The sequence below is a fragment of the Salvelinus sp. IW2-2015 genome, linkage group LG26 (assembly GCF_002910315.2).
Source record: "Salvelinus sp. IW2-2015 linkage group LG26, ASM291031v2, whole genome shotgun sequence".
NCBI lineage: Eukaryota > Metazoa > Chordata > Actinopteri > Salmoniformes > Salmonidae > Salvelinus > Salvelinus sp. IW2-2015.
Window position 1 is genome coordinate 33,416,000 of NC_036866.1, and position 23,561 is coordinate 33,439,560.

General features: G+C 43.4%; 1 protein-coding gene across 5 annotated transcripts in view; it reads left to right on the top strand.

The window, feature by feature from the left end:
* LOC111952437 (casein kinase I) overlaps positions 1–23,561 on the top strand; it is a 65,265-nt gene that overhangs the window by 33,626 nt on the left and 8,078 nt on the right. For 2 of the 5 annotated variants that reach the window (XM_023971098.2, XM_023971099.2), the window contains 9 exons: positions 11,955–12,106; positions 12,282–12,516; positions 15,602–15,687; positions 16,042–16,126; positions 16,262–16,410; positions 16,787–16,894; positions 20,146–20,259; positions 21,340–21,446; positions 22,585–22,608. In XM_023971098.2, the coding sequence (XP_023826866.1) occupies positions 11,955–12,106; positions 12,282–12,516; positions 15,602–15,687; positions 16,042–16,126; positions 16,262–16,410; positions 16,787–16,894; positions 20,146–20,259; positions 21,340–21,446; positions 22,585–22,608 (1,060 nt within the window). The remainder of the gene's footprint in view (positions 1–11,954; positions 12,107–12,281; positions 12,517–15,601; positions 15,688–16,041; positions 16,127–16,261; positions 16,411–16,786; positions 16,895–20,145; positions 20,260–21,339; positions 21,447–22,584; positions 22,609–23,561) is intronic. The other 3 variants (XM_023971100.2, XM_023971101.2, XM_023971102.2) reach the window with 3 other exon arrangements.

Sequence of the window (23,561 nt, forward strand, 5' to 3'; positions counted from 1 at the left end):
TCCCAGAACAACAGCAAAGGACCTTGTGAAGATGCTGGAGAAACGGGTACAAAGTATCTATATCCACATTAAAATGAGTCCTATATCCACATAACAAAGGCCGCTCAGCAAGGAAGAAGTCACTGCTACAAAACCGCCATAAAAAAGCCAGACTACGTTTGTAACTCGCACAGGGGACATTACTTTTTGGAGAAATGTCCTCTGGTCTGATGAAATAAAAATGAACTGTTTGCCATGATCACCATCGTTATGTTTGGAGGAAAAAGGGGGATGCTTGCAAGGCGAAGAACACCATCCCAACTGTGAAGCACGGGGGTGGCAGCATCATGTTGTGGGGTGCTTTGCTGCAGGAGGGATTGGTGCACTTCACAAAAATAGGATGGATCATGAGGTAGGAAAATTATGTGGATATATTGAAGCAACATCTCAAGACGTCAGTCAGGAAGTTGAAGCTTGGTCGTAAATGGGTCTTCCAAATGGACAATGACCCCAAGCATACTTCCAAAGTTGTGGCAAAATGGCTTAAGGATAACAAAGTCAAGGTATTGGAGTGGCCATCACAAAGCCCTGACCTCAATCTTATAGACAATTTGTTGGCAGAATTGAAAAGGCGTGTGCGAGCAAGGAGGCCTACAAACCTGACTCAGTTACATCGGCTCTGTCAGGAGGAACGGGCCAAAATTCACCCAACTTGTGGAAGGCAACACAAAACGTTTGACCCAAGTTAAACAATTTAAAGGCAATGCTACCAAATACTAATTGAGTGTATGTAATCTTCTGACCTGGGAATGTGATGAAAGAAATAAAAGCTGAAATAAATAATTCTCTATTATTCTGACATTTCACATTCTTAAAATAAAGTAGTGATCCTAACTGACCTAAAACAGGGAGTTCTTACTAGGATTAAATGTCAGGAATTGTGAAAAATGTCTTTGGCTAAGGTGTATGTAAACTACCGACTTCAACTGTATACCTACTGTAAATCTGTCCAGATATGCTACTTATTTTACTTTTTTTAACATGCACAGAAATAAACCACATCCATGTTCTCCTTTTGGTAGGTRTTTTCATWATTAAACGCAATGAACTACATGGAGGGAGAAGTACACTGTACATTCAGCACCACGGACAAAACTCTTGTTAATGGGTGTATGCACAAAAACACGAGAGCGCTCTACATTACATTGAGTAGTTTAAATCAGTGTGAGGAGTSAAGTCTCTGATGGGCATTGACTAGAGCAGTGAAGTCAGGTATAGTTTCTGACGTCGCTATGCGCAGGATTGCTGAAAGGTGAGAGTCAGTCAGAGATGATCTGTRCCTTGACTTGTTATATTTCATCACTGAAAAATGTCTGATCACATACGTAGGTTGACCCAAACAGTACAAACATCTTCTGAGCATGACTCTTAATCTTCTGAAAGTTTTGTTCATCGAGAGATGCATAGAACCTCGTCAGTGACATTGTTTTGAATAGTTCTCCAWTCACTGCATCAGACTGAAGATTGATAAGCTCAAGTTGCAGGTCAGTGGGAATGTTATCCACATTGAAGGTGAAAGGAGAGGAAACCAACAGCATGCCATTTTCCAACACTTTCAAATCCTCAAATGACGAGAAAACTCACCGTTCAAAGCACGCAGCAGCGATGTATACTTCTCCCKCTGGTCATCTGATAGGGAACAGACTAGTGGTGTCAGAAAGTGGGTGATTGTTGGCTTCTACTTGGYGGGTCAGGAGGAGTAATTTTCCCTTGAAGGCTTTGACCAGGCTGTACATCTGATGTGCAAAAAGGCCCTTCTCTTGTAGTTTGGAATTCAGTTCATTCATGAGGGCCATGATGTCCACGGTGAAGGCAAAATCAGCCAACTTTAWTTTATCTTGCAGTTGAGGGAAATCCACATTTTCCTTGCTGAGTTTTTGCAAATGAAATCTCCAACATCAGGTCCCACTCCTTTTTTAAGCACCTTCCTCAAAGTCATCTCACGTTTGTGTGGTAGGGGAGATCTGCATGGCCCGACTCTCTCTTCCAACAGTGAGACAAACTGCCTGTGGTTTTTAAGATTTTGCTCTTATGAAGTTTACCACTTTAGTGACTGTGTCCACAACATGGCTCATTTTCAAGGCACATTTACAGAGCACCTCCTGATGAATAATTCAATGCAGGAAAAACATTTTCTGATCTGGTTTCAGCTCAGATCTTGTATCCTTTTCAAAAGGCCAATGTTTTTTCCARTCAAGTTTGGGCACCCATCAGTGGTCAAACTGGATAATTTTATAAAACTCAGTCCCAGCTTCGCCACACACTTATTGACCACCTCCAATAAATCTTTCCCTGTGGTTGGGCTCTTCATTGACTGCACTGAAGCAAGCTCCTCTGTAATTTAAAAGTCTGGGGTCTTATGCCTCAAAAGTCTTATGCCTCATAAGAATATCAACAACTGTGCTGTGTCACGTGCATCACTACTCTCATCCAGGGCCAGGGAGAAATAGGTGAAATCCTTTACCTTGTCTTTCAACTGTTCCATATTCTCTGCGATGTCCTCAACACGCCGTGTCACTGTTTGTCTTGACAGGGAAACATTTTCAAACAGCTCTTTCTTGTCGGGGCAAAGTATTGCTGCAGAGTTGATTTTAACATTCTTTAATGAATTCACCCTCAGCGAATGGCTTATGTTTAGCAATTTTGTGGGACAGTACATAGCTAGCTCTCGCAATTCCGTCGATTTGCTGAATGCAGTTTTGTGAAAAGTCCTTGCTGCTTTTGCGACTGAGAAAGCAACTCGTTCGATGCACTCTGCTCAGAAGACATTCCTATATTTCTCTGCATGCCTTGTCTGGAAGTGTCGGGACAAGTTGTAGTCTTTCAAGACAGCGATGCTCTCTTTGCACACTAAGCACACAGCTTTCCCTGATACCTCAATAAAGAAATATTTCGATGTCCACTCTTTCTGGAACACCCTACATTCATTGTCTACTTTTCTTAGTCTAGCTCAGGCCTGATGAGTTATTCTGTCTAAACAGTGACATGATCCGCCTGAAAGCCTGAGATTGAATTCCAATTGGAATTAGTGGTTTTGTTGGGGATAATATTGAATTGGGAATTGAATTCTTGGAGTTGACCTAACATTGGAATTCAGATGAAATKTAATTGAATATGTTGAATTTACAGGGAGAGAGAATTCAATTAGAATTGAATTTGTGGAATTGACCCTAACCCTGATGCGCATATACCAATGGTACTTGACTCAGAGCTGACTAGCATTCAAGAAGTATTCAGACCCCTTATTCTAACACGGATTAAATTATTTTTCCCGCTCATCAATCTACACAATACCCCATAATGACAAAGAAAACATTTTGCAAATCAGGTCAAGATCAGGACAAAGGATGCATGTTTAACGGCAGGTATAAACAGCTTCTGAAAGTTGTACGTATTCRGAGCAAAAACCATGCCGTGAGGTTGAAGGAATTATCTGTGGAGCTCCGAGACAGGACTTTGTCAAAGCACAGATCTGGAGAAGGGTACCAAAAAATGACTGCAGCATTGAAGGTCCCCAAGAACACAGTGGCCTCCATTTTTAAATGGAAGAAGTTTTGAGAAAACCCCCTGGAATTATTACATTTATGTAAGTATTCAGACCCTTTACTCAGTACTTTGKAGAAGCACCTTTGGCAGCGATTACAGCCTTGAGACTTCTTGGGTATGACGCTACAAGCTTGGCACACCTGTATTTGGGGAGTTTCTCCAATTCTTCTCTGCAGATCCTTTCACGCTCCGTCAGGTTGGAAGAGGAGCGTCGCTGCACAGCTATTTTCAGGTCGTTMCAGAGATGWATGATCAGGATCAAGTCCGTGCTCTGGCTGGGCCACTCAAGGACATTCAGAGACTTTTCCCGAAGCCACAGCTGCGTTGTCTTGGCTATGTGCTTAGGGTTGTTGTCCTGTTGGAAGGTTAACCTTCGCCCCAGTCTGTGGTCCTGAACACTCTGGAGCAGGTTTTCATCAAGGATCTCTCTGCACTTTCCTCTGTTCATCTTTCCCTCGATCCTGACTAGTCTCCCAGTCCCTACCGCTGAAAAACATCCACATAGCATGAAGCTGCAACCACCCTGCTTCACCGTAGGGATGGTGCCAGATTTCCTCCAGATGTGACGCTTGGCATTCAGACAGAATGGTTTCATCAGACCAGCGAATCTTGTTCCTGATGTTCTGAGAGTCCTATAGGTGCCTTTTGGCAAGCTCCCTTCCGCCACCGATTGCTCAGTTTGGCCGGTTGACCAGCTCTAGGAAGGGTCTTCCATTTTAAAATTGGAGGCCACTGTGTTCTCGGGGACCTTCAATGCTGCAGTAATTTTTTTAGTACCCTTCTCCAGATCTGTGCCTCGACAATCCTGTCTTGGAGCTCTATGGATAATTCCTTCAACCTCAYGACATGGTTTTTGCTCTGAATATGTACAACTTTCAGAAGCTCTGTTTATACCTGCCGTTAACATGCATCCTTCGTCCTGATCTTGACCTGATTGGCAAAATCTTCTCTGTTTACACTTACAAGGTCTGATCACAATCCGATCACAATGTGTCTGTTTATACCTGGTTTTACACCGAACAAAAATATAAACGCAACATGTAAAGTGTTGGTCCCATGTTTCATGAGCTGAAATAAAACATCYCAGAAATGTTACACACAAAAGCTTATTTSTCTCAAATTTTGTGCATAAGTTTGTTTACGTCCCTGTTTGTGAGCATTTCTCCTTTGTCAAGATAATCTATCCACCTGACAGGTGTGGCATRTCAAGAAGTTGATGAAACCACATGGTCGTTACACAGGTGCACTTTGTGCTGGGAACAATGAAGGCCACACTCAAATGTGCAGTTTTGTCACACAACACAATGCCACAGATGTCTCAAGTGAGGGAGCATGTAACTGTCATGCTGACTGCAGGAATGTCTAACGGAGCTGTTGCCAGAGACTTGAATGTACATTTCTTTACCATAAGCCGCCTCCAATTTTGCTTTAGAGAATTTGGCAGTACATCCAATCAGCCTCACAACCGCTGACCACGTGTAACCATGCCAGCCCAGGACCTCCACATCCGACGCGGGATCTTCCTGGGGGGGCGGGCGGATTTTGATTGGCTGTGCATGGCTCCCCAGTGAGGTGGGCCTATTCCCTTCCAGGCTCACCCATGGCTGCGCACCTGCCCAGTGATCTGAAATCCATTAGAGCCTAATGAATTTATTTAAATTCAAATCGAATGATTTCCTTATATGAACTATAACTCAGTAAAATCGTTGAAATTGTTGCATGTTGCGTTTTACTTTTTTGTTCATTTATAGAACAATCGTTGCTTTAAAAAAAGACGAGCCATCGTTATTTATGGGCCAGAAAAGCTCCTATTAACACTGACGAGCTTGCGAGAATGCTTTATTATAGTCCACCCACGAGGCCCCTATTTGCACTGACCAGCCCTGGAGGAAGCTTAATATAGACTAGCCGCCGAGGCTGCTATTTACACTGACCAGCCTGCAAGGAACCTTTTTATGTTGATTTACTCTGATCAGCCTCCGAGGAGCCTTGCACATAGATCAGCCTCTGAGGTTTCGGGTGAAACTGCTAGCTTTGAGGCCCACCAGCCTTGGTAAGGTTTCTAAGTAGACTGACCAGCCTGGGAGGAGCCTGCATTGTGTTAATTAAATGCAATTATATCTATCAAATAGGCTTGGGGTATATACCATATACCGTGGTATATAGAAATAGCCACGGATTGGTTTTTCAATACCGTGAATACCATTGAAACTATTTMTTTGATATTAAAATTTGTAGCTACTTAAGTAAATACCTGCAGTCGACTTGTGCAATATGTTAGATTAAGCAGATCACGTTCTTCATTTCACCTGTCACATTATTTTACATTATGAAGCTTACAGTAGTTCCCCAGAAAAGTTAAGCCAACCACGTGTTTGTTTGTAAATAGCACAACTGGAGAAAGCAGGAGCAGGGTCCAGCTGGGTATTGACGGGTCGCATTTTATATTGAAAGTCAAGTGTGTTTTTTTTTTACTTCAATAGAGTGATCAGGGACGTGCAACTATAGTTTTCCTTCACAGAAAATACATTAGTGCTACACATTCGGCAGAAAATAGCTTCGTTTTCATCAGATGACAACAGAAGTGCAATGCTATTTGACTGACAGCCACACGAGTAGGCTAAATTAGCTTATAATGAAAAATCAAGGTATTTTTTTGCTAAACCTATGCATGGCCATCATATTTCTGTTCATCATAGAAAGAATGTAGCCAGCTACATATCCTAATGTTTTTTTTCAAGTTAATCTTGCATTTTACCAGAGAAACGTAGCTACACATAAATTAGAGCGCTGTCTACTGATAAAATACCTGTCCGTCAATTCTCATCTGAGTGGAGAAATGCAATTGAAGCACAAAATTAGTGTGATGCCGAGCAGAAATTACAATAAGAAGCAGTTTTACAAAACCCTTTGGATGAGTTATCTGTACAGATGCCACTGCTATCTTTTGATTTCCTTGCGTTTTTTCTCCTCTCCGTTCTTGGCCCATCTGCTCTCTGCTCCTCTCCCATCTTCTCCGAGCAGAGCAGGCAGGCCCGTTGCTCTATCGACTCTAGACTCCACACAGAGACAGCTTGTACACATGCTCCTCCAGAGCCAGTACTGTTCATTTGCACAATGTCTCTCGTTCACATTTGCTTGTAAATGTCCAAACTCACCAAAAATGACATTCGATAGCTCCTACATATATATGTATACTTTTATGTGCAGGATTGCCTGTCTTAGCACTCGTTAGCATATTTAGCTAGCAGGTTCCATGGAWGTTCGCTATTACTTGTGCTAATTTAGTTAACATTCTGGTAATGGAGCCCAATGGGCTTTCTTTTTGCGTTTTTGGCACCCTCTTGTGTACTAAGCCGGTAATACTGYAAATCCCGGAGTGAGAGAAGGACGGTATGAAGATGTGAAAATCTGGATACCGCCCAACCCTACTATCTAACCAGCCTGGTAAATTGCAGCTTGCGATTAGAACATTGCTTCAGAGAAAATAGGTAGCTAAGAAGTTTAACAGTTGTAGCTGTTCTTGCTGCATGAAAAAACATCCAAATAGCAGCCATATGCAGCTAGCAAACTAAGTTAACTAATTTGAAAATATATAACTAACCAGCAAAGCAGCTAGCTAATCTACACTGAGTGTAGAAAACATTACATGACATAGACTGACCAGGTGAATCCAGGTGAAAGCTGTGATACCTTATTTGATGTGTTCTGTTAAATCCACTTCAATCAGTGTAGATGAAGGGGGAAGACAGGTTTTGAAGGACTTTTAACATTTTACATTTACATTTTAGTCATTTAGCAGACGCTCTTATCCAGAGCGACTTACAGTAGAGTGCATACATTTTTATTACATTTTACATACTGAGACAAGGATATCCCTACCGGCCTAACCCGGACGACGCTATGCCAATTGTGCGTCGCCCCACGGACCTCCCGGTTGCGGCCGGCTGCGACAGAGCCTGGGCGTGAACCCAGAGACTCTGGTGGCGCAGCTAGCACTGCGATGCAGTGCCCTAGACCACTGCGCCACCCGGGAGGTAAGCCTTTTAAGCCTTGAGACATATGTGTGCCATTCAGAGGGTGAATGGCAAGGCAAAATATTTAAATGCCTTTAAGCGGAGTAGGTGCCAGGTGCACTGGTTTTAGTGTGTCAAGAACTGCAACGCTGCTGGGTTTTTCACGATGAACAGTTTCCTGTGTGTACCAAGAATGGTCCACCACCCAAAGAATGTGCCAGTATCCCTGGGAAACGCTTTCGACACATTGTGGAGTCCATGTGCCGATGAATTGAGGCTKTTCTGAGGGCAAAGGGGGGTGCAACTCAATATTAGGAAGTTGTTCCTAATGTTTTGTACACGCAGTGTATATCAGCCTGTATACATTTGAAATAGTCTTTGCAAATAGTTTTTTATTTCAGTGTTTTTGGATGCAATGTGCTTTTTTTAAAGCTCCATCAGTTAGGCACCACCACATGAAATATTTCAAAATGATTCTTGCTGTCCCTCCATCTGCAATTTGAAGTTGATTGGCTGAGGGGAAAGAATGGGCGGAGTTGCATRAATGTCAGCCTGTGAGGTAGTACAGCCTCACATGCACGACCCAAGGCACTTTTAATGACTTTTGTCTTGTGTTTGATGTTTTGATGTGGTCCATGTAACAAAACAATTCTGAAAATGTACCCGTCACTACAGACAGTCACAATGGTGTGTGTGTGACACCAGATGCCCTGCACAGTACATTGGTTCAGCTCAAAGGCCTTTCTTTATGAGATGAATGAGTAGTCAGTGGAAAGGGTCCATGGTGTGCCAACCACCATGCCATCTGGGTATGATCATGGCTGAGAGGACTTAACCAGTTGTTTGACACAGAGTTTAGCAGATGACCAGGCACAACTCCGATATACAAAGTGTTTTYTCTCAAAGTTGCCCAGATGTCACGTGTCCTACTTATATCAGTACACTCAACCTAATCATTACAAAACGTCTATTAGATCAAATAAACCAAATTTGACAGTCACGCCATTACATTTTTTATTTTTGCCACCTGCTGGAGAAAACCGATTTTGGACCCAGTTATCCCTCTCGTTTAGCCTCTTCCTCTCTGTCTAGCCTCAAACCTTATACCCCCCCCCCCCCTTAGCCTTCCCCGTCAGTGTGGGAGAAGTCGAAAATTGAGACACTAGTGGTAGGGAGAGTTAAATTAGGCCTAGTGAATGATTTCTGTCAGTGGGCGTGTTTTTTTTCACAGGACCTCCTGTGTGTGCAACAACTTCTGCATTATATAATTGGGTGTTATAGTAAAGACCATAGGTCGCTCATGAGTTTCAAGTTTGGGGAAGCTTACAATTTAACCTTCCACTTCTACCTACCTGTGTGTCATTTATKAATATTTTTATATGTGCATTTTTGTGGAAGAGTTTCAATTCAATCATGTTTTTGTTCCTCAAAATCATTGTCACATGGTTAATCATAAAGATCCGAATTTAAATGATGAAGTAAAAATTCTACTAAAATTCTACGAATGYGAGAGCACCAGCCTCAGCCATAATGGACACATGAATAAACCGTACATAATACATAGAAAAATAGTAGAAAATATCCTGATGAAAGAACCTGCATTTTCAATCACAATCTCTCTTTCCACCGGTCTGCCTCCCCGTCTCTGTCTTGACTTGAGCTATCAATGGTGCAGTGTAACATTGTATCAACTAGCCTATTCCTGGCCCCTCAGAGTTTTCTGTGCCAGTGAGCTCGGGACAGACAGCTCTTTTTTTTAAACGTTTTCACTGGATATATGGGGTCATCAGATCATGATAAACAGACTTCGTTGACTTTTACTATGTGAGGTTAAGAAAAAAACGACTGAGAAGCTCAGCTTATTAGTGATGAGTTAAGACGATCAGAAATCAGACATCCCCAAATGTGCACTTTCCTATGTTGGCGCACAGCAGGCCAGGTAGGCCTGCTTCTATGTGTGCTCAGGCACGGTCCTTCAACGTTATCAGTACAGAGAAACCAGTCACACACGTTATCAGGACAGAGAAACCAGTCACACACGTTATCAGGACAGAGAAACCAGTCACACACTCATTGCTCACACGGAGCACTCCAAACAAAAGACAATGGGAGAAAAAAATGGACGAAATTCGTAAATGATGGTGTTGAAATAATCCCAAACTCATGAACATGCTCTCAAGCCAGGAGAGATTCCATATCTCTGACATGCATTGATCCATGGTGTGTTGTCGTTTTTGGAACAGTGTGGGTGTGGAGTATGTTTTATGTGCCTACCTTTGCTGGAGAGCTAAATTGAGTTTTTATTCAGGTATAAATTACATGAGATGCATACAGACAGAGCTGCCATTATTGATGACTAGCTAGGTGACTCAGGCCTGACTGTTCTTTGAGTGTGGGGGTGGATTAATGGTTTGATTGGTTGCGTGTCTCAGGATAAGCCGACATTTGCTCCTGTGTGACTGAATTCATTTTCCCCCAAAGCATTTCAAAAGATGCACTCTCATGGCATTAACAGGCTTTTATCCCGCCTCTGCTTAAATTTAATGGGATCTGAGACCAGTTGCCATTTTCATCATTCCGAAACTTGGTAAAAACATGGTGCAAATACGAATTGGTTTAGGGAGCGGAAGGGGTAAGGTAAAATCACATTTGTGTTAATAGCTTGTAGAGTGGAACTCCTGTAATGCCTCGACAGTTAGGCAGCATATAGAAGAAATTAGAAAATGTGGCCGTTTGCTGTCGTCGACATTGTCCTTTCTCACATTACACACAGAGTGGGCCTTCAGGACCACTGGGCTTTTCTCAGGAGCTCGTATTTCTCTGGCGCCCTCCCTCCGTCAAGCTTGGAAACACCTGCCCACTCCCACATTCTGCTTGCTCACATCTCTGTCACATTTGTGAGCCACCAAGCTTGTACACATTTGTGAGCCACCAAGCTTGTACACGTTGGCTAATTGTTGACCTACTCCGCTGCTGCTTGTCTGGGCCCCTCTTGTCATAGAGACACACACTTTCAACAACTATTTTTTTCCCTTGGCTCATCATCTTCCTCACTTTCTTTTGTCTAAGGGGAATATTATTAACTCTTCCTCGACTCCACCATGCTTTCTCTCTCTCGTCTTGTTTATGGTGCTGGGAATGAAATCCCCATTGTTCAGATCAATATAAAAGGTAACTTGGGCATCACTGTCTGTCTCTTGCACACTCTCATCCCATTGATGCACCGGGCAACTGTATCATTCCCAGGGCCTCCAATAATGTCTAGGATACTTCTGCACTACTCCAGAATAACGTTATTTTGCTGTACAGATGGGAGTTTGCTATTGGATCGTTTTGGAGCTCTCAACCTCTGTAGTTAGCCTCTGTCGTCCAATAAAATGCATCAGTCATTTTCAGGGCGTTTTGAATTTCAATGATATTCTCTGAAGCACTCTTTAAATTACAATTAAGTAAAATTATGCCTATACACAACAATTTGTGACTAAAATATGCTCAGTCAGGAGAATATATCTGAAATCCACTCTCATTCCTGTACTGTTGATAAACGCACAAACTCATCCGCCGTACTCGTCCAGAACGCTCTTTGAGAGGGGAAAAAGCTCACATTTTTGCTGAGCTCAGCTCGTACAAGAAACATCACACCGGGGATGTTTATTGGAGTGGAGTACGGCGCAGGTTGCAATCCCAACGGATTGAGCCACTCTAAAATTCCCAAAATGTATCCTTCCCTCTGTTCGTAATCGTTTTTTCAGCAGCAATTCTCCTCGAGTTGTAACACAGCAGAGATAATTCTGGATATTTTTTCCAATCCCATCCGCTAATGGCTACTTGGCTTTGGAAAATGGGGGCGGTTCTAGTTGTGGGTTTCATGACCGTCGTTATTAGCTTGCCCAGGTTCCTCTGGGCACCATTCCTCTCTGTTCCCTCCTGAGATGGGTACAGCAGATGGCTTCTAACAGCTGCAACAGACAATTCAGAACAACACTCATGACAAACCCCAACCAAACAGCTTGGGCCATCTTTAGATGCCACTTGTGAAGTGTTATGTACAGCATAACTACTGCTCGTCTCAAGTCCTGCATGTGACTGGAGTACAAACTAGTTCCAAAAAGGCTAATGATGAAACAATACCCAGGTATGTGGTCTCACAGGTACAGCCGTTAAATGGGCATGTGAACTGCGCTGCCACACCCTCATGCATATTCAAAATAAATTAATGGAACACTGCATAATCCAAACTCTAAATTGTTTGTCATATGATTTGTTCTACTGATAGTCTTTTCAATTTCAGTTTAATGGACTTCTATATATTTTTTATTTTCCTCTCCCTCTATCCATCCCTCTCTATCTCAGCGGAGGGTCTTCCTCAGGTCTTCTACTTTGGGCCGTGTGGGAAATACAATGCCATGGTGTTAGAGCTGCTGGGCCCCAGTCTAGAAGACCTCTTTGACCTCTGTGACAGGACCTTCTCTCTCAAGACAGTCTTAATGATGGCTATTCAGCTGGTAAGTCAAGTTTACATCCAAATCACAAAGAAGCTTGTTTTGGTGAATTATGCCCATGTCTGTTCTGATTGTATGTCCCAGTGTGGATGTCCATTCGGTGTGCATGGAGTTGTGTGTGTACACTTTTTTTTTGAGTGCATGCCTTTGACCGTCACACACACACTACGCTCCCCAGCTCTCACGGATGGAGTACGTCCACTCCAAGAACCTCATCTACCGAGACGTGAAGCCCGAGAACTTCCTCATCGGGCGGCAGGGGCACAAGCAGGAGCACATCATCCACATCATCGACTTTGGCCTGGCTAAAGAGTACATTGATCCCGAGACCAAAAAACACATTCCGTACAGGGAGCACAAGAGCCTCACAGGGACCGCCCGCTACATGTCTATCAACACCCACTTGGGAAAAGGTAGGGCTACAGTACTTCTCCCCTCTACCAGACAACTTAACTTGTCTCAACTTCCCTGTGCGGTACTTACATGGATACAGTATAGGCTACTCTCATATCTGATTGGCTGAACTCTGCAATTTGAAGGGCATTGCCTTTGCAATTTTTTTCTAGTCTGTCCTGTTTACACATGGCCACGGGAAGTAGTTTGGGGGTGGGGGTGCTGCAAAAAAAAAATCTGCGGGGGATGCGACACAACAATTAACAAATGTGTATTGATGAAATAGCGCAGTGCAGCTGCCTTCGCTTCACCAGTAAACAGGTGAGTAATGCTGGGGGAGCCCGAGGGACCTCACTTTTATTCTGATCTATTCTAAATAAATTATATTTAATCACCACAAAAATTCCATGAAAAAACRATACAATTACAAACCAAATAAATATGTAAGCTACAGCAGCCTAGGTAAATTGTGGTTTCTTCTCCGTCTTCTCTCTGGCAAATAATGAAGAAMCGTAGGCTACATGTGTGCACTGATGCAGTTTCACCGGTAAAACATGAATAATTATTATTCATGATTGACAGTGATGATRGCCTATAGGTATGTCTAACTTGGTGTTTGAGGGTATTAAAAATATAAMATTTTCTTGAGACAATATGTGTGAACATAAGCAGACATTGCTATTGGAGGATGCATTTTATGCATATTTTATAACAGGGATCTCCAACCCTGTTCCTGGAGATCTAYCATCCTGTAGGTTTTCATTCCAACCCTAATCTAGCGCACCTGATTCTAATAAGTAGCTGGTTTATAAGATGAATGGTGTTAGTTACAACTGGGGTTGGAGTGAAACCCTACAGGACGGTAGCGCTCCAAGAGCGCAGGGTTGGAGAGCCCTGTAATGATAGGCTATTATCTGTCGGTACAAACCTTGATTGAGGAAATGATGACGTCATTTACACCACTGCAAGTCAGATCTGTGGTAGGTCTGTAGCCGATGGTGTCTGTAAACTGCATGTGTGCCCCGCTGGCTTCATCCAGCTGAGCAGAAGCCAAAATGCAACCTTCCTGTGCTCTTGCGAACAGGGTAAATAAAGGACCTTGAATGACAGCACCAYGGACAACTCATCCCACCCAGAGACTTGGTGCCGCTACTTTGATCTGCCGCTGACCATGTTTTAGCCTTCTCCATTGACATTGTGTCATAGCCTACACTTGGATTAGCCTACATTATAATTCATTAAACTGTACTGGATTATTTTATCACACMAGCATTGCAATCCAATGCATGCACRWTTTATGCAATAAACTGAGATACTGTATATTGCGGCGCTGTAATTTTTGGGGGGCTGCGCTACAGAAGGCTATATTGGTCTGCTAATACAGGACTAGTAAAGGCCCAGTGAACTACTACTTTTGTAGATTTTTTTTAACTTCCCGCGGCTATACRCTACCGGTCAAAAGTTTTAGAACACCTACTCAAGGGTTTTTCTTTATTTTTACTATTTTCTACATTGTAGAATAATAGTGAAGACATCAAAACTATGAAATAACACATGGAATCATGTAGTAAGCAAAAAAGTGTTAAACAAATCAAAACATATTTGAGATTCTTCAAATAGCMACCCATTGCCTTGATGACAGCTTTGTAAACTCTTTTTCCAACAGTCTTGAAGGAGTTCCCACATATGCTGAGCACTTGTTGGCTGCTTTTCCTTCACTCTGCGGTCCGACTCATYCCAAACCATCTCAATTTGTGGAGGCCAGGTCATCTGATGCAGCACTCCATCACTCTCCTTCTTGGTCAAGTAGCCCTTACACAGCCTGGAGATGTKTTGCGTCATTGTCCTGTTGAAAAACAAATGATAGTCCCACTAAGCCCTAACCAGATGCGATGGCGTATCGCTGCAGAATGCTGTGGTAGCYATGCTGGTTAAGTGTGCCTTGAATTCTAAATAAATCCCTGACAGTGTCACCAGCAAAGCTTGACCCACACCATCACACCACCTCCTCCATGCTTTACTGTGGGAAATGCACATGCATAGATCATCTGTTCACCCACACTGCATCTCACAAAGACATGGCGGTTGGAACCCAAAATTTCCAATTTGGACTCCAGACCAAAGGACAACTTTCCACCGGTCTAATGTCCATTGCTTGTGTTTCTTGGCCCAAGCAAGTCTCTTCTTCTTATTGGTGTGCTTTAGTAGTGGTTTCTTTGCAGCAATTCGACCATGAAGGCCTGATTCACRCAGTCTCCTCTRGACAGTTGATGTTGAGATGTGTCTGTTACTTGAACTCTGAAGCATTTATTTGAGCTGCAATTTCTGAGGCTGGTAACTCTAATGAACTCATCCTCTGCAGCAGAGGTAACTCTGGGTCTTCCTTTCTTGTGGCRGTCCTATTGAGAGACAGTTTCATCATAGCGYTTGATGGTTTTTGYGACTGCACATGAAGAAACTTTCAAAGTTGTTGACATTTTCYGGTTTGGCTGACCTTCATGTCTTAAAGTAATGATGGACTGTCGTTTCTCTTTGCTTATTTGAACTGTTCTTGCCATAATATGGACTTGGTCTTTTACCAAATAGGACTATCATCTGTATACCCCCTACCTTGTCACAACACAACTGATTGGCTCAAACACATTAAGAAGGAAAGAAATTCCACAAATGAACTTTAAACAAGGCACACCTGTTAATTGAAATGCATTCCAGGTGAATGGTTGAGAGAATGCCAAGAGTGTACAAAGCTGTCATTAAGGCAAAGGGTGGCTACTTTGAAGAATCTCAAATATAAAATATATTATGATTTGTTTAACACTTTTTTGCTTACTACATGATTCCATATGTGTTATTTCATAGTTTTGATGTCTTCACTATTATTCTACAATGTAGAAAATAGTAAAAATAGCGAGAAACCCTTGAAGGAGTAGGTGTTCTTTCATGTCTGTAAGCCACAGGTAATTCAAATTCAGAAAGGTTCTATTTTGTTCCTAATTTGGAGCTCAATGCATTGAAAGTCCTACATAAGCCCCAACMCAAGGATATGGTAGATAGGATAGAYGTTGGTCGCAGCTTAAAGCGGATACCCCTCCCTTTTTGTTTCAGAGCAAAGTCGACGGGATGACCTGGAAGCCCTGGGCCACATGTTCATGTATTTCCTACGAGGGAGTCTGCCGTGGCAAGGACTCAAGGTAGGGGAGCTTGGTATGATATCAGCTGGGTTGTTTTCAGTAGGCACAAAATGGATAGAAAAACGGATCGCACCATCTGAATTTGTCCAATTTTTGAAACGCTCAATTTTGTTTTGTGTTGCATGACATTTTACTACGATGTACTCTAATAATAATCCCAACCCAGATATTAGGAGAGTGTGATGCACTACTACTAGTGATTCAGAGGGGGGTCAAGGGAATGGTAGCCTTAACGAAGCAGAAGAGCAAAAAAGAGAGAGATTGAAAGACTGCTGAGGAAGTTTAACATTAGTGTGAAGGGAAGGAGATAAGATGGCCAAAGTGTGTTGAACTCAGTGTGCCTTCTACCTACAGGCTGACACCCTGAAGGAGCGATACCAGAAGATTGGCGACACCAAGCGCAACACTCCCATCGAGGTCCTCTGTGAAAGCTTTCCAGGTATTACCAATCTTCCTTCCTGACCTTGACACTAGTGCATGCCTTTGTGAAATGTCTATTGTCCGGTACTGTGTGACTAGATGGAGCTCTTGTTTTGCCTGAACCATGTTGACTGACTGTGTCAACCCCTTGTAGAAGAGATGGCCACGTACCTGCGCTACGTGCGGCGGTTGGACTTCTTCGAGAAGCCCGACTACGAGTATTTGAGGACTCTGTTCACCGAGCTGCTTGAGCGCAAAGGATACACTTTTGACTACACCTACGACTGGGATGGCAGACCGATTGTGAGTAGCTAGCGTTCACGTGCCAAATAGCATAAATGTAGTCTCAGGTACAATAGTCATACTGAGGCTATTGAAAGAGACTAGAGAAAATGTGCTGATTAGCAGCAGCTTGTTAACTGTTCAGTCCTGTATGTTTTGGTGTAGTAATAACTTTATTTCTGTACCGTTCATAGCTGGAAAGCTGTGAAATCAAAAGTACAATAGACATTTAAAACACAAGTGAAAGCCATACAATACTGTAAAACTAGTTTTTCAAAGAAGACAACATACTTTCCTTGGGCATCTCTCCACTTGAGCCTTTTTGTCTCTCTGTCTCGCTCTCTGCGTTATATTTACTTTGTTGTTTCTGCTCCAATGGGCTCTCTCGCTCTCTCAGCCTACTCCAGTGGGGTCTGTCAACGTGGACTCGGGTGCGTCTGCCATCACAAGAGAGAGCCACGCTAACAGAGACCGGCCCTCTCAGCAACAACCCCTACGGAACCAGGTAAACACAGTAGTCTCACTTAGCAGTTCACTTCAGCTTTGCCTGTATCTGAAAATGCCAATAATTTCACGAAAATCTACTAAAATCCAATTCATAAATCAACAAATCCTCATAGAAAATAATGAGATTTGTTTTGGAGCCACTTCATGAATGCAATTTCAGTTTTTCCTATAATGTCATCAACCCCAATGGTTCTACTCAGTTCCATTTCCACTCCTGTCAGTTGAATTGGACATGGAATCTAATTCCAAAATTGACAGAGATTGAAATGGACAGTTGTCACAAAGTGCTTATACAGAAACCGAGCCTAAAACCCCAGAGAGCAAGCAATGCAGATGTAGAAGCACAGTGGCTAGGAAAAACTCCCTAGAAAGGCAGGAACCTAGGAATAAAGAGAGAGGGTTGAGTGAGAGGGTCGAAACAGCAGGTCCGGGAGAAGGTAGCACAAGTGTTGAACAGGTCAGRGGTCCATAGCCGCAGGCAGAACTTCAGAAACTGGATCAGCATCACGACCAAGTGGGATGGGCGGGGGCAGCCAGGAGTCGTCAGGCCAGGTAGTCTTGAGGCATGGTTCTAGGGCTCAGGTCCTCAGAGAGGGAGGGTGTCCTAAGATAACACAAGACACCAGATAAGACAGGGGAATTACACCAGATGGGACAGGTTGACCCTAGGAGACAACAATGTGGCCCCGTCCAAAGTTTACCCCCGAACAGGGCCAACCAGGCAGGTTGTAACCCCACCTACATTGCCAAAGCACAGCTAAAGGGATATCAAAGACCACTAACTTACTACACTGAGACAAGGCCCACGAAGTTAGCCCACGAAGTTCTCCCCCACCACACGATCCCGAGGACAGGAAGGATTGGAGCAAGCCAGTGACTTAGCCTCCATAATAGGGTCAGAGGCAGAGAATCCCAGTGGAGAGAGGGGAGCCGGCCAGGCAGAGACCGCAAGGGTGGTTTGTAACTCCAGTGCCTTTCCGTTCACCTTCGCAACGCTTGGCCAGACTACACGCAATCATAGGACCTACTGAAGAGATGAGTCTTCAGTAAAGACTTAAAKGTTGAAACCGAGTCTGCATCTCTCACATGGATCAGCAGACCATTCCATAAAAAATGTAGCTGTATATGAGAAAGCCCTGCCTCCAGCTGTTTGCTTAGAAATTCTAGGGACAATAATGACGCCTGCGTCTTGTGACCGTAGCGTACGTGTAGGTATGTACGGCAGGATGAAATCGACAAGATAGGTAGGAGCAAGTCCATGTAATGCTTTGTAGGTTAGCAGTACAATCTCAAAATCAGCCCGAGACTTATCAGGAAGCCACTAGCACTGGAGTAATATGATCAAATGTTTTGGTTCTAGATAGTAGCAGCCATATTTAGCACAACCCTGCCAGCCACACACGGACAATCGATAAGCATTGCTTGTTTGAACACCATATACACTGCCTCTATATTATTTGGAGTGAAGCCTAAACTTTCAATTTGGCTTTATCCTGAAGCATTTTGGATTTTAGATCAAATGTTTCATATGAGGCAGCAAGCACAGAATGTCACCTTTTTATTTTACGGTATTTTCATACATCTGTTTTAACTTTTAAAAGGTTGCATTCTGTACTGTCGCCTCAAAACATTTGATCTCAAATCCATAATGCTGGAGTGTAGAGCCAAATTGAAAGTTTTGGCTTCACTGTCCAAATAATATGGAGGGAGTGCGTATGGTGTTCAAACCAGCAATACTGTCCAAGTAAAGGGGAGTTTAAGTCAGGAGGGTAATTGTATAATTGACCTAGAGTTAGCTGCAAAGCTGTTAAAGGTTCATGTCAATGCTATTGAGTKGAATGACTTATGATTATGGTTTTGGGATTGTCTAAATTTGATCTCAACAAGCTTTTATAGTTTACGCTACATTACATCCAACATCATTTAAATTAGTGCAAGTAGTAGAYCATATAGTTTGTTCCAACTTGATGCCTCTGCTTATGCTCCACGGAGTTCAAGCCTTGCTTTCAATCATCTTTTGTTTTGGGTTTGTCCTATTTGGCTTGTTTTAGTGAAAATTATATTTTTCTGCATATTCGCTTTTGGAAAAATACAGAAGCAAAGCAGCTTTCAGGTCAAAATAGGGATCCTAGCATGTAGTCTCAGCTGATATTTAAATGTTGGCACCAAAATACCTTGTCCATATCCGCCTCTGCCTGACTGTTCGACCGGAGAGGCATGGAGAGCCGCAAAATGAATTTCTCCACTGGAAGTCCTCCAACTTTGCTCCCGACAGGCAGGGAAGCTTGTCTCAAATCTGATTGGCTGCAGCTTGAGTGGTGCTACTTGATTGTCCTATGACTGCGTTGCGCCCAGGAGGCCCAGACTAATCTCTAATCAGTGCTCCACCTGTGCCACCATTGGTGCTACAGTATGTGCCAGACGGAGATTGTGAGATGGAGAGACAGAGGGAGGGTGAGAAGGAATTGATATGGAGGGGGGATTTAGGTGGAAGGAGAAAGCAGAAAGAGATGGAAGGTGAAGAAGGCAGAGTGGACTTGAATGAGAGAGGGAGAAAAGAGGAGAGAAATGAGAGGGAGAGAAAGGAAACGTCCTTGGTTTTGAGGAGGTCGATCTAGATCACCCCATCAGGTGAGTCATTTTAATGAGCCAGGGCTTCAGCCCCGCGAGACAGGAGATGCYAGCCAGTCTGGMCAGTTGAAAGCTCCCAGACTGCGTAAGTCACCTGCCAAAACTCCTGCAACAACTCTATTAGCAGTTAATCCCTCAATGTCCTGTCACGTACAACCTGTCCTGTCCAACGGAACGGTGATGAAATAATTACAGGGGGACAAAGCAGAGCCTGCCTGGTCCAGACTTCTCAATCAATATAGCCAGGATTCAGGTCAAAGAAACAAGGCAAGTCTCTTAGAGAAGACACCAGGGTTATAAAATAAGGAAATAAAAAAAGATGAAGATGTCAAACATGCATACAGGGTTTCTCTTAACTGGCTAAAAACGTTTTGCTTTAAATACACAAATGTATCTAATTTTAAAGCTATTGTTTTTGCCTTTTCACGCTTACCTTTTTGTTCTGACCTGGTTGTTCTCAATTACTTACACGCGTGGCAAAGCCGTGAATATGTCTCACCTTTGCTTTTTTTTGCTTTTTTTCTGTGCTGCATGGCCTGTCGGCGCCTTCCTCTCTCGCTCACTCTCGGCCCATCCACGTCCCCCTCCGCCCATCCGCCTCCCTAATCAACCAACCAGATGGCAGCATCAGACCGCAGAGGAGCATGGGATGCACAGCCACACCGACAGACAAATTCCTCCTACCTGAGCAGCTCCCACCTGGCTGCAGACAGGCATGGGGGCTCTGTGCAGGTATACACCAACCAACAACGGAGAGACCCGAATGTTAACTACCTGTACACTGGCTGCCTTTCAAACCAAAAAACCTGCTTCATTCCCTATGTCCTTGATAGCCCTCTAGCCCACAGATCAAAAGGGACATAGACATAGTAGATGAAAGCAATATGGCAGAAACCTCTTATTGAATTGCTAGGTGGGGCCCTCGCCACATTGCTTGCACCACCTGCTCTTTGCGCTTAGGATAAAATGTTGTACTGTATATGTGACGCTGTTATGATGATCAACAGCGGAGGCTGTCCGTGTTGTGTTTCTGTGTTTAGCAGCAAGAGAGGAGAGACAGCCTCATACACAGCAGCAAGCAGACACTCTGTCTGAGGAGGAGGCGGCAGACAGGGAGAGACAGGTTCACAAGGCCCATCAGACAAACACATTCATTCACACTCGAACAAGAATCTTTCCCATTAAGGGAGACCGGTAGTAAAGGGGTAGAGGTAAAGGCTAATAAGACGGGTAAATGGCGCCACACATGGATGTCTGGCAATGGCTAAACTGTATGGAGGGAGATTGGTAACGTCACTTTAGTTGATGTTTCTGTGGTGAGGGCCTACATAACTACTGTCATGGGCGTGACCGAGCGGGCAAGATACCATAAGCATTTATTACAAATGATGTCATCGTAACAGCTTATGACAACCCGCTTTACGCTAACTTGACACTTTGTTGTTGTTGAGATAGTTGGCTAGGCCTACTGCAAGCTAGTGTGCATATGTGAGAAACAGTTTTATGTTGTGACAGTGTTAAGTTAGTTGTCACAAAATGCGGCAAGTAGCCTAACGGTTAAGAGCGTTGGGCCAGTAATCCAAAGGTCGCTGGTTCGAATCCCCTAGCCGACTAAGTGAAACATTTGTCTATGTGCCCTTGAGCAAGGCACTTAATGTAATCATGACACTTTGGGCTATATTATGATCTTGTCAGTGGTTGACCTTATGATGGAGATGTCAATGTTGTATTTTTCTGTTTTTAATCCTCCTAGCAGAATAATCCTTATTTTGGCTTGACTGATATGACCTTTTTCCCCTCCATGTGCCTCAGGTGGTAACCTCCACCAATGGGGACCTGAATACAGACGATCCAATGACGGCCCATTCCAACGCACCTATCACAGCGCAGGCCGAGGTGGAGGTGGTGGAAGAGGCCAAGTATGTATCTGCCACTTCGTCTTCTGTCGTAGCTAGCTTCTTCTCTCTCTCTCTCTCTCTGTCGAAGCTAGCTCTCTGTCTCTCTGTCGTAGCTACTCTCTGTCGTAAGCTAGCTCTCTGTCGAGCTAGCTCTCTGTCGTAGCTAGCTCTCGTTGTCGTAGCTAGCTCTCTGTCGTAGCTAGCTCTCTGTCGTAGCTAGCTCTCTGTCGTACTAGGCTCCTGTCGTAGCTAGCTCCTCTGTCGTAGCTAGCTCTGTCGAAGCTAAGCTCTCTGTCGAAGCTAGCTCGCTGGTCTCTCTGTCGTAGCTAGCTCTCTGTCGTAGCTAGCTCTCTGTCGTAGCTAGCCCTCTGTCTCTCTGTCGTAGCTAGCTCTCTCTCTGTCTCATGTTCTCGCCCCCCCTCTCTCCCTCCCTCCATCTCGCGCTTGGTCATCTGTCTCTTTCAGTAGCACTTTGTTATTATTTGTATTGGAAGACAATTTATAACAGCCAGTGGTCATTGGGGTAATTTCTTTACTATGACTTTTGCTCAATCCATGAGATTGACTGATTGTCCAATCCCAACCAGTTTGAAGCTCAGTCAAAGAGGATTGGATCCAAGAAGTCAAACTGCTTGAGCCAGGATAAAGTCCAAACAAGTTGTCTCTTGTAGATGGGACCAGATGGGGTTTTGATGGGGGATCTCCTGATAAACTGATCATCTGCAACAAATCCAAATTTGGTTCCGTTAGTTTCAATTACAATATGAGGGGGAAAGTTATTAAGATTATCTGAATTATTTTCTTAAAATGTTCTGAAAATATACCAACTAGCTAAAACAAAAACTTTCAAAATAAAAATCCCCATATTTGTTTAGTAAGAATCTGTTCTACCTGTTCAATCATCATTTCAAAATAGTTAAGTACCGTATACCTAACTTCACATTCAATGTCATCTAGTAGATTTACAGATGATATCCCTATTCTGATTATTCCCTATGATTGTCCTTTCCTCCATTGCCCAGACACAGTTTTGTCTCTTTCCTGTGTGTATGTATTTGCATGCAGTTCTACATTTCAGAAGGACTATCTTGAGTTGTTGTCCCTCTCTTTCTCTCTCTGTACAGTATTAATATGTCTTTTCTCCTCACACTCTCTGTAGCTGCGTGAAAATGCTCAACCTGTGGTGAGTCTCCGCTCCCATGCACATCAGCCATTCAAAAGGGAGTGGACCAGACTAGCACCAGACAACATATCCAGCACTGTGTTGGTTTCTTGGCTTCACCCCTTCCATTAAACAAATAACTATGTTACTTTCATATTGGGTTTTAGGCCTCACATGATGTGGTTTAATATCCTTATCACACTACTGAGTGGAGCTGAAGGATGATTATGTAGCTCAAATGTAAAGCTTTTGAGAGTTTGTTGAGTGAACTGGAAAGACTAATGCCTGGGCCACACAAAGATTTTGTTTTCTGTCAAGAACGGATTTGCGAATGGCGTTGTTACAGGGCACGCAAAGAACTAGAACGTTGGTTCTWCAGTTATTAACCTGCGTCCTTGAACAATCTAATTGCAGAACATGACAGAATTTTTTGGGGGCCAGCTGGGTAGCATACAGAGTCTGGGTGTATTCCCTCCCCATTGAATGTTTGCTTTCTTCTTCACCGACACACTCATTCTTATACCTGTTAAATGTTCAATGTCCATTCTTTATTACCTCTAACCCATACGTGTCACTGTTGGGTTTGTTTACAAGCTGACATTTTGAATATTTTAAGTTGTGAGTTGAGTGCAACATGAGTCTTAGGGGATAATAGTGAGAGATACACACTGAGTATACCAAACATTAAGAACACCTGTTCTTTCCATGACCGACTGACCAGGTGAATCCAGGTGAAAGCTATGGTAGTCACTTGTTAAATCCACTTCAATCAGTGTAGATGATTGGGAGGAGACATGTTAAAGAATGAATTGTAAGCCTTGAGACAATTGATACATGGATTGTGTATGTGTGCCATTCAGAGGTTGAATGGGCAAGACAAAATATTTACAGTAAGTGCCTTTGAACGGAGTATGGTAGAAGGTGCCAGGCGCACTGGCTTTTGTCAAGAACTGCAACGCTGCTGGGTTTTTCAT